Source organism: Eriocheir sinensis, chromosome 11 (assembly GCF_024679095.1).
Source record: "Eriocheir sinensis breed Jianghai 21 chromosome 11, ASM2467909v1, whole genome shotgun sequence".
NCBI classification, from domain to species: Eukaryota; Metazoa; Arthropoda; class Malacostraca; order Decapoda; family Varunidae; genus Eriocheir; species Eriocheir sinensis.
In genome coordinates, this window is record NC_066519.1 from 15,542,760 (window position 1) to 15,557,533 (window position 14,774).

A 14,774-nucleotide genomic window follows, 5' to 3' on the forward strand; every position below is an offset into this window, starting at 1 on the left:
CTTCATAGTATCAGAGAGAGAGAGAGAGAGAGAGAGAGAGAGAGAGAGAGATGTTCTATGATGAATTGAGACACATAGGAACACAGATTTTGCAGGAAAGAATGGCTGAAAACAGTCGTATGTTATTATTATTATTATTATTATAAGTATTGATGTAACTATGATGCTGATGACAGTAGAGAGAAACCAGGAGTATGAGAAATATTATCTTTTGAAATGAAAACCTGATATTTGTGGAGCTAATGGTTTTGAGGACAGCTATGTGAGGTGGTAGGGGAAGGTGGTATTTGTGAAAACTGCTGCAAAGACAGAAATATAGTTAGTATGTAACTCAGTGCTGTGCTTTTTTTCCGTGTGTGTGTGTGCTCACACTTCACGCATGCATGGTTGGATGCTTGAGCAGTGGTGTGAGGGAAAGTTGTCACGCTCTTGAAGGACACACACACACACAGTAGGAAGTGTCAGTCTCTAACCGGTGCACACAGGAACCAACGAAAAGTGTACATTCCTGCAAGCCAGTGTTCCTATCCCATCATCACCATGCCCCCATCACTTGTTGCCCAGAAAATAGGTGGGTTTTCACACACACACACACACACACACACACACACACACACACACACACACACACACATATTTTGATTGCTAGCTGCTGTATTTCCCTTATTCATACACTTCCCACATCCTTTTAGAAATGGTAAGTCATGATCCATTGCTAATTTAGACATGTCAGTGTAATACCGTCCTATTGTCTATGAAATTTATATATTTAAGGCATTCACTCTCCCTTTTTGAAGTAAGTAATGTGTGTTCCGCCTTCACTCCCTAGAGCAGGCCACATGGGAGACCCTTCCCTCGGAGGACTGGGGCCTGAACCTGGAGGTGTGCGACCTGGTCAACGAGTCCGAGGATGGGCCGCGCGATGCCATCAAGGCCATCAGGAAGCGGCTCACCACCCAGCCCAAGAACTACACAGTGGTCATGTACACCTTAACTGTATGTACACGGACTTGGGGAGGTGCATATGTAGTAATCTTACGAGTTCTTTTTTCCTACCTGACATTACTTATGTTAGATTAGTCTTCTTACAGCTCAGTAGATGAAAGAGTAATGCATGATTTTGTTATGCTGTTAAATGAAAATACTTTGCCATTAGTTGGAAGTTAATACCCTGAGTACATTTTTCTTTAGCTAAGTGTGTGTTTTATGCATAAAAGAAACTGTGGATCAGGATCTTTACACCAGAACGATAGATATATTCTCTGAAATATTTAATATGCACAAGAGATATGAAATAGTTTAGGTAATGATGAAAAGGTATTAGTTATCATGAAAACTTAAAAGTTCTTCCAAGAGATAAGGAAGGCAATCTCGAGTTATGTTCAAGTATATTCATAAGACAACCCAAGGAAGTTAAATGGCCCATATCTTCCCACAGGTACTGGAGGCCTGTGTGAAGAACTGTGGCAAAAGGTTCCATATCCATGCCTGCAGTAAGGACTTTGTGCAAGAGCTGGTGAAGCTGATTGGTATGTATTGCAGACCTTACCTAACCAAAGACCAGATTAGATTAGTTCTCTGTGGGCCATAATAGATTGGGATGTCGGTTTGAGATTCATTTGTTGTATATAAATGAAAAATAAGACTCAGTTGGGATAATAATTTGCAAGGGTTTCCTCCCTCCTTGGTATCTTTAACGATCTACATCTTATCTCTCCTCTCGTTTCATTAATCCTTCCACTTTAATCTTCCTCTCTTATCTTACTCTGTCTTTAAACCTTTCCCATTCATTATTTCATCCCTCATCCTCTCCTCTCCTCTCCTTTTGCCCTGTCATTCTCTACCATTTCTCTTAATTGTCACTTCCTTTCTCTTTCCTTATCTTAACACTCGATCTTCTCGCATTAACTTTCGTTTATCTTACTTCCCTTCCTGTGCACTCCTCCCCCTGGCACTCTAAATCCTCCTCCTTTTACTCTCCGGCGCCATATGACCCAGATGTTGCGGCGCCAAGACACGACGAACACATAATCAATCAATCCTTTTACCCTGCCTTCATTCACCAGGCCCCAAGAATGAGCCGCCCCCAGCTGTTCAGGAAAAGGTGTTGTCTCTCATCCAGGCTTGGGCCGATGCCTTCAGACACCAACCAGAACTGTCGGGTGTCAGCCAGGTGGGTGTCCTAAAGTTCCGTCTCTCCTGTTTAGAATCACTGCATGTGTGTTATCTAGAATTATGTTTGATTCCAGGCGTCACACCCAGGTTAGGTATTTACTCAGCTATATATATGAAAAACTAAGCAACAAAAAGTTTTTTTTTTTTTTTTCGGAAATAGAGGACAAAAGTATGAGACCTTATTTAAATAGGATTTCAAGAGTACAATATTTGTCAAGGAAAGGTCCAGTAAATAGTCATAAATGTATATTGTGTGTGTTTGTTGTGTGTAAGTAATGCATACGTGTGAGAGATGTGGGATGCTGGGAAGGGAGTGGAGAGTTTGTATGGAACATGAGGAAGCATGTGGATAGTGTAGAGGTGTTGCAGGACCTTTGTCTTGTTGCAGGTGTATGCTGAGCTGAAGCATAAGGGAGTTGAGTTCCCAGCCACCAACCTGGAGACCATGGCCCCCATCATCACACCCCAGAGGGTATGTGGCACTGCCCTTGAGGTGCCCTTTGTCTGATGGAGGCTGAGGCAGTAAGAAAGGAATGTCTCAAATACCTGACTCTATACTGTTGGATATCTGTCTGTACTCTGGATTTCTGTTTTGGGAGTTTAGAGTATTGCCCTGAGTCCTCAGAGTAAGAACAATGAAAGCACAGCCCTCCCCTTGTCACACAGACCTCGGCTGCTCCAGAACCCCGACCCATCTCACGGCCCCCGACTGCCAGTACTGGGGGAAGCGTGCTGGCCACCTCGCCCCGACGGCAGGCCCCACACCACCCTGCTCCACCTGCCCCAACCTCACCCGCTGCCCCGGCTGCATTAACAGCTGAGCAACGGGCCAAATTACACAGTGAGTTGGACGTGGTTGAGTCCAATGCAAAGGTGTTAGCTGAGATGTTGACCGAACTGAGCCCCGGCAAGGAACACCAGGAGGACCTACAGCTGCTGCAGGTGGGTGTGGATGGATTTGTTTGCATGCCTGTCTGTCTGTCTGTCTATATCTATCTATCTGTCTACCTGTCTACCTGTCTTTTTTTCAGTAGGCAATTACAGTTCTTCCAATTTTTCATTATCCACTTACATTAGCCAGGACTGATCTTTTTTTATGTGTGTTGGGGTTAGTGCATTTACATTTTACAACAGGGAAGTAGTTAGTAAATGTCTGTCTGTTTACATTCACTTGTAGGAACTTCACGCCACTTGTCGGGCCATGCAGCAGAGGGTAGTTGAGCTGGTGGGCCGGGTCAACGATGACCTGCTGACCGCTGACCTCCTCAGGATAAACGACAACCTCAACAACCTCTTTATCAGGTGAGACTCCCACTGCACAAGCATTTCACCACACCAGTCACATGCATCATCATTTTAATGCTCCTTGACAACTTATAATTTTTGCCGAGTTTCATGAATTTTGATGAGTCTGACAGTGCTTTACTTTTATTTTTTTTGCCTCTGTCGTTAAACTGAGGTCATCTTTAATCTGTCCGCTGCGATTGGAACGGATTTGGCTCACTGGTAGCCTGGTAACTTATAGTCCCAGGTCTTTCTCTGCCTCTGTGGTGGATAGTGGAGTTTGGTATGCTGGATTTCCCCTCTCAAGGTGCATGACTTAACATTTTTCTTTATCGAATTGTAGCAGCTAGTTTTTGCTCCATTCCTGTAGCTTGGTGAGGTCTTCTTGTTGGAAACCCGCAGTCAAGGAGTTGGTGTATAGCTCAGTATGTGTATGCTCTCCTCACCCCCCCTCAGGTATGACCGCTACATGGGCAAGGTGAAGAGTGCTGGCAGCCCCAGTAAAGCTGCTCCCCAGACTCAGCCAGCCATACCTCCTCCCCAGCGGCCCCCACAGCAGACCCCAGAAGTGTCGCTAATTGACCTGGCTGATGACCCTCCCTCGGCACAGCTGGCCTCCCTCAGTAAGACATAACACACCTTGATATCACCATTATACAATAAACCACCTGTTGCAGCATTCAGTAACTTGCAGCTTGGAATCATTCATTTGGTCGACAGTACAGTAGGCCTACCGTTCAGCAGCTTGGGATTATAGGTTATTTTCTGGCATATTTATTATCTTTATTGGACAACATGCAGGAATGATGTTTTGTAAATGATGTGAATAATGTAATTTATGCTATTGGTGTCTGGATATCATTTATTTGAAAGTTCTTGGACTTAACCTAACCTATTGGAAATACAATTTTTGTTACTTAAAACTTTTTAATTAATAGTTATATTTACCAAAATTGGTTTGTTTATTAGTACAAATACATGTGTGAAAAATTTGAAAATTCCTGAAAATTCCCAAAATTCCCAGGCCCTGAAAATTTTACCTCTTCCTTCCAGCTGTGGCTGCCTCCCCTCAGAAGGCCAAGAAAAATGAGGATGCCGACTTTGACATGTTTGCCCAGTCCCGGACGGCCACCTGTGAAAACACACGGACAAGGTACTGCTCAGACAGTTTTCTTGCATTTCTCTTCTTGATGATGTGATACTGTAATTACATTTTTTTTGTCTTCACACATGTGAGCTTTCTTTCTTCTGTTTTTTACAGGCAACTACTTCAACTTAATACAGAAGCTCAATTTTATGTGGCTCAGTTGTAATTAATGAAGGTATTTGCTTATTATATAACCTGTCCTGAGGTGAAGTAGTTTTCTTTCACACTTTTCTTTCCACAGCAACAACGCTAACCAGGAAAGCAGTGAAACAGACGTGCCCTCCTTGGCCCCAGTCGCTCCATCACGGCCTAACGCTGTAAGTATCTGGACTTGCCCTCCCTCCATTGCCTGGCATCCATCCTCTTAATGCAACCTAAGCAACCATGTTTCATAGAAGCCCTACTCACATCCTGGTTTTGTCCTGAAAATTCATGTAAGGTTTCAGATAAGGTTTATAGTGTGCAGTCTTTCATTCTCATCTAGATCTCTCTATACCCAGGTGATGATAACATTGATAGGTCAGGAAAGGCTGGGATGATTTGTTTTCTCGTTACAGAAACTTCAACCAAAATATACAATCAAGCAAGTATTCGTTGGCTGTGCTTGTGTCTGCATATGCATAGCAAATGATTACTGGATTTTTGGTGCATAACAGCAGATTTTTATTCAGTACTCTAAAACACCTTGAATGCTGTTCGTTAAAAGTACATGTTTACTCCATGTTTACAAGTCACATCACCAAAGGTGGGGCCAAGGCTGTGTGTTAGTTTATATGATGACTTTTTGTCGACTGCTGCAGTACCTGGGAGTTTTATCTACACACTTCCTGATTCAAATAGTTTCTTGAATGATAGATATGTTTTTGTTGTTGTAATGAAGAGCAATGAATAATTTTGGCTCTACCAAATTTGATTTTGATTAGGTAAATTATCCAGAGGGAAGACTTGAGATGCCTTCATTTACAGTGTTAGCATTTGGCTGAACACATGCTGCTGCCCGCTTACATCAGGTGAACACATGGGATCATCATAGTTTTCCTTAATTAACCCATGCCAGCGTACAGTAATCTGTTGCTTTCGAAGTGATGGACACCTGTGCCAACAAGTGTTTGCATTATCTGTGCAGCTTCTCTGGCTCCTACACAGCAGGGTGACCACTCTTGGGAATCAGACAAAAAATATCACATTATACAGCACAATAAGATATACATTATTGCAAATAATATTTTAAAGTAGTTTTGAACATATACATGTATCAGCTTCTATTATAAGAGCATTTTCATATGTACTTGAAAAAAACATTTTATGTGGAACTTACGCCGATTATATTATGAGGAAGACCATAGTTGCATGATGAGCCCTTACTGAATTTTCACTTGATCCCGTGTGGCATGACAAATTATATATTTAGAACCTATTTGCTTTTTGGGCCTGCTCATGAAGAAAGTGTGAACATTGTCTTTGTCCATCATTGCCTTGAAGGGGAGTGTTACCCTATCCTTTCATACACTCCATTTCTTGTAGTTCCCTAAATTTTTTGCCCCATATTGTGATGTGCATTAAGCAGGAGTATGTATTATGCGCCAGGAAATGTGGCAGGGTAAGGAAGGTAATATTGCTATATATCCAACTCAGATATAGAGATATATATATATATATATATATATATATATATATATATATATATATATATATATATATATATAGATATATATATATATATATATATATATATATATATATATATATATATATATATATATATATATATATATATATATATATATATATATATATATATATATATATATATATATATATATATATATATATATATATATATATATATATATATATATATATATATATATATATATATATATATATATATATATATATATATATATATATATATATATATATATATATATATATATATATATATATATATATACACAATATGTAAAGTTACGTTGTTTGCATCTTGGGATATCACAGTTCACCTGCACCAATGTTTGCACACATTTTCATTTTTGTTATTATTTGATTTTATTACCAGTAGTATTCTCCCCACCACTTATTTTCTATCACCGAGTTTGACCTGTGACATGTTCTACGAAAGATGCCACTTGACAAGACACACACACACACACACACACACACACACACACACACACACACATGGAACAGCTTGTGGAAGAGGTGGTGGAGGCAAACAGTGTCCAACAAATGAAGGAAAGGCTGGATAAATGTAGATATGGAGACGGGACTATTAGAGCTTAGCTCGGGCCCGTCGACAGAGTGTTGGCGCTGCATTCAGGGGGACGCGAGTTCAATCCCTGCCCAGTGCCACCAAGCTAGGATTTTTCAGCCGCCGCCAAGTGGCTTAAAACTACCCACATGCTGTCCAGAAGACCACCTATCAACCCGGACTCTAGATTCTAGGATTAAAAATGAGCTCCGGGAGGGCAGCATGAGCCAGTGCAAGATGGCGCCACTATAAACATTCGCCTATGCCAGAACGGGCTGGGCCGACTGTCAGGCCCCACCGGGAAGAAGCCTTGGGTCGACAATCAGGCCCCACCGGGAAGAAGCCTTGGGTCGACAATCAGGCCCCACCGGGAAGAAGCCTTGGGTCGACAATCAGGCCCCACCGGGAAGAAGCCTACCGGTGCAATAGGCCGCAACGTAAAAAAAAAAAAAAAAAAAAAAAAGGTAAATACAAATAAGTAAATACACACACACACACACACACACACTTACATACACACACACACACACACACACACACACACACACACACACACACACACAGGAAGGAAGAAAGGAAGGAAATGAACAATTGTTTGAAAGAGAAGCTTACTGATTTATTTTCTTTTGCCGTTGTTTTCTTGGTCGTGTTGGAGGCTCAGGAAGCTCTGTGGGTAAGGAGAAAGAAAAAAGGCAACATTTGTTTTGACTAATTCCATAGATGTCATGATTGGCTTCAGGGCAGCCTCACATATATATACTTTGACGTGTATGCTCTTACTCTGGCAAAGCCCTCAAGTCATCTTGCATACATAAATGGGGCATTGTATCACTAGTGCTAATTTGCATGTTGTATACTAATTCTTGTTGTCCACTTTGGTGTTTGAAAATGACATTATCCATTGTTACAAGTTTCTAAGTGACTTGTTCGATATATAATCATAGGGGTGCATTTTTTGGTGAAATTTATTGGGAATAGACAGCAGGAAAATTATATGCTTGCAACCTGAATTGAGGGAACCCTGCTTTTGCCAGGCATGAAAGATCTTGCAGTGACCAGCTGTGACATAATGCTCTGCTGCCTCCATGCTTAAGTTAGTATTTGTAATTTAGGAGCAAATGCTCTAGCCTTACTGAGTAATTTTAACCTCTACTAGATGATCATTTGACCCTTTTAAATCCACCAGCACCAAGAGCTGCTAACAGAAGGACAGAGACAAAAACCTTGACTTTCCACTGTACTGAGACACCAATGACCCATTTAAGTGAAGCACCTTAGATTCCTTATTTCTATCACTCATGTGTTAGAATATATTTTAACTCGAGGTGTAATAATGTATGTAGCTGGTGCTGGTGCAGGGAGGTTGTGTGTTTGTAGACGGCCTCTTATGCTGCCAATGGGACGCACTGTGAAGCCAAAACATGACCTAGGTACCACATGCCAACAGAAAAATAAACATTTATAAAAGCACTGAAAGCAGCACAGTGATAAACTCTGTGAAGTGTCTTGTAACTTAGTTCGTAATAGGAAACTACTACTCCACAGAGATATAGTTCAATAGATAGAAATTTGTGTTGTAGTGACAACATAAAGCACTAGTAAAACTAAAGAAATAAAGTAAATTTACAAATATTTAAAGGAAAGATATACGGATGTGCAACACAGTTACCTCTTGCAGCACCACCTTGGAGATGTTCAACAAGCAGATGAAGTGTGTATTATAACCAACCCTTCGGAATCTTTGTTGATAAAAAGTTCCATTTGGTAATGGAGGTTGAGGAAGGGTGATGAGAACAGCTCCAGAGTGGGCAAACTTGCACTATGCCATAATGCAAACAACACAATTACTGTATATAAAATAGCAGTTGTTTGCAATTAGCCTTTCAAGATTGTCTCATCCGTCCCAGCGTACAACATACTGCTGCCCAAGAGCCCCAAGTACCCCAGTCATCAATTATTAATCTTAGGATTCGTAATTTCCCAAGACGGCAGGTCTTGAGCAGCCATAAGAGTATTTCCAGAGGCTTTCCCATGCCCTGCCCTGGCACATGACAGTCCAGTGTGTTGTTGTAGAGCTGTCTCTTAACACATTTACAACCTACTTGCCTTTTGCCTGATTGTTGAGCACAGTCTAGATGCATGCATGTTTGTATAGTTTGTAACACGGTCCAGAGTTTTAGTCAGCAGTGTTTTCTATGCCATTATATTGGAATTTTAGTCACTTTCACTAGATTAAATGTACAGCTCATATTGCTTCTGAAAGTATAATCACAGATATTCAATGAGAAATTTTTTTGTCATAATTGTTATACAGTGTTTTTTCCCTCCCCAAAGATTTATTTTCTTAACTTTCACTCACCTGCCAAATGTTAGCACTGCAACCCCATAACACTAAGGCCAAATGTTACTGTCTTGTTTTCTGAATCCCTCGGCTAATGTGGTGCTTTTTGTGTGTGTATGTTTTTTCAGCAACAGAAAGACAGTGACTTTGACGAGATGGAGGCCTGGCTGAATGAACAAGTAAGTAGTTCACTTCACATCACCCTGCTATCCCTTTTTACTCTTCCCCTCCAAACCTTCTTTGAGAGGTCAGGAAAAGCTAGCAAGACACTCCCTGCCTTGCTACTGACTTGTTTGTGTGAAGCATGACATGGCCGATTAGATGACATCGTTGTATCTGGATTGTTTGGCTGTTGTTATTTATTTTTTATTTCACGCCCACAAGCTTGTATCACCGATGTGTCCAGTAGAGCTTATCACTCCTTTATGTTGCTTATCACTTGGTTTGGATCCCAACACTTAAATGGCACTCAAATACATTGCATATAATTAGATGTGTCATTCATTTTGGCATATATATTCAAGAGCCACAGACATAGCCTAATACTGTAGGCCTACTTGTATGATTGACCCAGTAATGCCTCCAAAGTTGCAGCCGTGAGGAGGAAATACTGACCGGTAAGATGTTGGAAACATTGTCCACTCTGAAAGTGGTTCAATAATGGGCCATTCCTTGTAAATATTATTTTGTCTCAATGAACATCCATGTTTTCAAATAAGTTGTTACATTTTGGTCCTCTGAGTATGACCACCCACTAACTGATAAACAATTTGTGATAGAGGACTCGGAAAGACTAAGAAAATATTAGCTTAGGCAGTGTCTGTCTGTGTGTGAGAGAGAGAGAGAGAGAGAGAGAGAGAGAGAGAGAGAGAGAGAGAGAGAGAGAGAGAGAGAGAGAGAGAGAGAGAGAGAGAGAGAGAGAGAGAGAGAGAGAGAGAGAGAGAGAGAGAGAGAGAGAGAGAGAGAGAGAGAGAGAGAGAGAGAGAGAGAGAGAGAGAGAGAGAGAGAGAGAGAGAGAGAGAGAGAGAGAGAGAGAGAGAGAGAGAGAGAGAGAGAGAGAGAGAGAGAGAGAGAGAGAGAGAGAGAGAGAGAGAGAGAGAGAGAGAGAGAGAGAGAGAGAGAGAGAGAGAGAGAGAGAGAGAGAGAGAGAGAGAGAGAACTTATTTCAATTTAGGGAGACAGTTGAAAGCAATAAGTACTTTTACATTTACTGTTGTGTTTTTTTATGTCTTTCATGATAGATTAATCTGGGGAGGCTATATAAGTGCAGGCTTCTTGGCTGCAAAGGTATTAATTATACCAAAAAGGTGTCTCCCTGAAGATACAGTTTGTAGATCAACTCTTCAAACACTTCCTAAATTTTTTATTAGGTATGCTTCATGGATAAACTTTTAGGCCACTGCATATAAAACTCAGTTATCTAGTCAGTCATAAAGGTTCAGGATGGCTTACTAAGTGCTTCCTCTTTTTCCCAGCCTGTGCCAGCACCGCGGGAGGAGACTATATCCTCCTCAGAATTTGACAGGTTCTTGGAGGAGCGTGCAGCAGCAGCAGACGCTCTGCCAACCATCACCGCTGCCACTGGGTCCTCTGGCCCGAGGCAGCGCACTCTAGCCCGAGATGACAAGGACACCAATCAGATGTTTGCACTCTGAGGTCCTAAATGTCTTGCCTGACCCATCCTGCCTCTGGGAGCTGGGCTCATCCCAAGGCAGGCTGCACTTTGTCCTTCCTGTAGCAAGGACGGAATTTGTTGTGAGTCTGGTACAGTCATTCCAGGCCACCAGGGCCTCTTGGAACCCGTGGCTGTTCTGCACCTCAGTCGGTGTGTTATGTGATGTCTTCTCATCCATTTCTTCATTTCTGGTGTGCTGGCTGTTGAGGTGCATTTAGCCACTGGGATGTGTCCATGAAATGTTATGAATAACTGACGTACAAGGTTGAGGCTCGTCGCTGCGTGTCTCAGAGTGCACGGCGGCATGGCAGGCCGCCACCTTGTGCACCCTAATATTCCTTATACCTTAGTAAGTTTATTTAACTTGTTTGATACACTTTTAAGATATTTTAAATATAGTTCAGCATCAATTTAAATATTCTTCCACTTTCTAAGTTAAGTTATGTAACAGCTTGTGTATACTTTGCAGTTTCAACAATTATTCATGTTTGATTTAAAAATTAAGATTTTTATATGTGTGGTTTTATGCACACAAACACATAGAACCCCATGAGCATAGCTCATTTCCTGTATATCACAGCTTGGTATATACAACTTGGTATATACCCACACAATATATATATATATATATATATATATATATATATATATATATATATATATATATATATATATATATATATATATATATATATATATATACACACACACACACACACACTATTTTTCGGCGTATGACTCACTTCTGAAGAGAAAAAACGGTCTCAAAACTACCCTGCATCCTATACACTGAAGGTGAAAACAAATTTGACTCCCTGTGCCTACCTTACCTTGTATAGCGAGGACTAGTGTGATCAACCTTTAGTGGGCGGTCCCACTCAGAAGGGAAGGTGGCTGGGGGCAGGGTGGCATCATTGGAAGGAGAGGTGGACGAGGGGCAGAGCACCATGTAATAGCCTTCACTACTCATTACAGTAACACTGTACAACTTTGTAGCCTCGGCACAATAAGCCACAACATTAGCCCTGATTAATAATTTTGTCTTAACACTCCCAGTTTTGTTCCAGGTAACAGGATAATAAGGTATCTCTACCCTACAGACTGTTACCAGAATGTGTTTGGGCTGGACTACAAATTTAAAGCCTTGTAACTTTTGCATCAATAAACTTTCAATCAAGAATTACTCATTGAAAAGAACTTGATAAAGACACCTGTGCTGCACTCTGTGTTGGGCCTTACTCTAATTATAGTTGATGAATTCATTGTAAAGTATGCAGAGGAATAATTAAAGATTATGCTGATGTTGAACAATTAAGAAATTAAAAGCTGGGATTTTTCCCTTGAAGATAGCCTTGAAAATACAGGTGTGTCTTATACACCGAAAAATTATATATACTTACACACGCATGCATATATATATATATATATATATATATATATATATACAGATATATAGATACATATATATATACATATATATATATATATATATATATATATATATATATATATATATATATATATATAAAACTTTTTTATTCACATCAGTCATGTAGATATATAGATCTGTATAGATAGCACCAAATACTAACTATAAAGGTCTATAGATCAAAATGTTTGTACCATGAATTTATATAAATGCAGATTTATGGGTAAACTTGTATGTAACTACAAGTGAAATGTATGCTGTGTTTAATCAAAAAACTTAAAATACTTAGATGGAAATAAAAGTTTCAATGCAATTGCTGCTCCACTGTGGCACCAGCATGCATTGTGATGGCTTGCCCCGCTGGCCACGAGCAAGGCTGCTGCACCTGTCTTGAACCGTGTACTGTACTCCCTTGTGCCTTTCTGATGCACTGCTGCCGCTGCTGCTGCCACCTCACAAGTTTTATGGATTTGTTAACGTGGTAATGAGTGCTCCCTGTTTGGCTGTCAGTGGACCTCAATAATGTGTTTTATCTAGCTTATTATTTTATTTTTCCTACTGATATCATTTGCAGGATATAAAACTATCTATTTATTGCCACTTTCTTCATAAATGTAAAATATTAACAGTGAACATTTCCTCTCCTCCTTTTAGACTATTTGGAAAACCCTAGAAAGCACAAGCAAGAGTGTATGTCTGGTCTCATGGTTACTGGCAGCCTCTAGTCCCCTAAGCCTGCCTCTCCCCTCACCCACAGCCACTGATCTTGCCTTCCACTTCAACCTATTTTTTACAAACTCATCGTCACCATCATCGATCAGATTATGTCATGGTGTAGATCATTTTATATCAAAGAAAAGATAACCTTAACCAGTGGGCTGCAGCTTTAGGAAGGGAGCAAGACTTGGGGGATTAAGTCGCTGGCAGGAACTCAAGTTGATGTAGATTTTGGGCAGCTTGAGGAAAGTCCATTTCAGAAGGCACAGGCAAGACTTATCACATGCCACCTAAGGACACAGTGAACTAATTTGACTAACACTTTGATATTTGATTCAGCTCAGCAGGCTTAACAAATACAGGAAGGAGTAACATATGCAAAGATTCATAATATAGAAAATACTGACTTCTGTCGATTTCAACTTCAGTCATTGGAAATGTATAAATATTCAGCAGGTCCTATGGAAATAAAAGGGATTCCATTCACTTGTTTATAATTACTTACATTGAGAACACACAAGTTGTTTTCTGATATTGTCTGGACTGGGCGAAATGCTGCTGGTGGGACAAGGTAAAAGTCAATTATATAAAGTTAACTAGAATTATGAGAGAATGTTGCTACATGCACTGATGGGCTGCTTTGTGTCAGGCAATAGTGTAGGACCTTCCTGTTATAGCTAAGCCCATCAGCACCAAAGCCACCACCTGCCTCAATTTGTTTATGGTGTAAGTGCAAAGTGATGTACAAATTAAGTAGTTTTCCTCTCAATGTAAAGACAAAGAACATGTCAATGTATTCCCTCAGATAACCTTTTTCAAAATGATTTGGCAAACAGTCCATCCTACTTGTAGGTTGCATCCATTTCAACTCGGTCTGTCTTTGATATTTGTAAACTGCTAGATTTTGGTTGCATTAGTTTACCACGAATAGTTTTATATATCTTCCTTTGATGGTAGTTTTCAACAATGCATACAGTATTGATTTGCCACTATATTAATTAAGATTAAGATATCTTTGGCACATTCATATTGGAAAAATTATACATTCCTTAATGATGCTCCTATTGAATTGACTTTCACGGTAACTCTCTGAGGGCTGAAGAAATCTCAACCCAAGACCAACACAATGAACAGTGAACTTGTTAGGAAACACATCTTTTGCCAGGCATTCCATACGTGACACATGCATTTTGAACCAGAGCAGCTTATCGATTCATATATAAAGGTCCTTTCAATAAAAGACTGCTATCGAAGAACGAATCTTAACCAATGATTCGAAACACTCGTCGATCTGAACCCGCTTCATGGAACTCGCCCCGATCCAGTGACTTACCAGTTTGCGCTTGGCCGCCGCAGACAGTGGTCGTTTCACGCCGCGCTTGCTGACCTGTCCTCTTCCCTTTCGTCATCCCATATCTACGTAAGTGTTACGGATTTAGCGCTTTTCAGTAACGGAAAAGACTATTTTGGCTTCTCCCGTGGCGTACACCTACAACTGGTTTCTCGTAGGTTGTTATTTGGCGCGGCCTTGGTTTGTTTAGTCATCACAAGGTCATTCAAGAAACCCCAAGAGCTAGGCAATCATGGCCATACAGCTCTGCCGGGATTACGAGAGAGCGCTGCCATGTCACTGAGAACCCCCGTGAGCTGGGATTGAACTCGACCACGCTCTTGCTTGAACCGAAGCTTCGCGGTCTCGCGCCAGACGCAAAACCCACCGAGCCACCGATGCCATACTATCGTACTCAGAGCAAC

At 40.7% G+C, this 14,774-nt stretch overlaps 1 protein-coding gene across 7 annotated transcripts in view; it reads left to right on the top strand.

The window, feature by feature from the left end:
• LOC126996944 (TOM1-like protein 2) overlaps nucleotides 1-13,505 on the top strand; it is a 21,352-nt gene extending 7,847 nt beyond the window's left edge. For 3 of the 7 annotated variants that reach the window (XM_050857895.1, XM_050857896.1, XM_050857897.1), the window contains 13 exons: nucleotides 404-571; nucleotides 830-996; nucleotides 1,439-1,529; nucleotides 2,067-2,173; nucleotides 2,564-2,647; nucleotides 2,842-3,117; nucleotides 3,353-3,477; nucleotides 3,916-4,082; nucleotides 4,513-4,612; nucleotides 4,848-4,923; nucleotides 7,513-7,530; nucleotides 9,327-9,377; nucleotides 10,674-13,505. In XM_050857895.1, coding sequence (XP_050713852.1) covers nucleotides 541-571; nucleotides 830-996; nucleotides 1,439-1,529; nucleotides 2,067-2,173; nucleotides 2,564-2,647; nucleotides 2,842-3,117; nucleotides 3,353-3,477; nucleotides 3,916-4,082; nucleotides 4,513-4,612; nucleotides 4,848-4,923; nucleotides 7,513-7,530; nucleotides 9,327-9,377; nucleotides 10,674-10,853 — 1,473 coding nt within the window. In that variant the 5' untranslated portion in view covers nucleotides 404-540 and the 3' untranslated portion in view covers nucleotides 10,854-13,505. The other 4 variants (XM_050857898.1, XM_050857892.1, XM_050857893.1 and 1 more) reach the window with 4 other exon arrangements.
• Nucleotides 13,506-14,774: the final 1,269 nt, after the last annotated feature.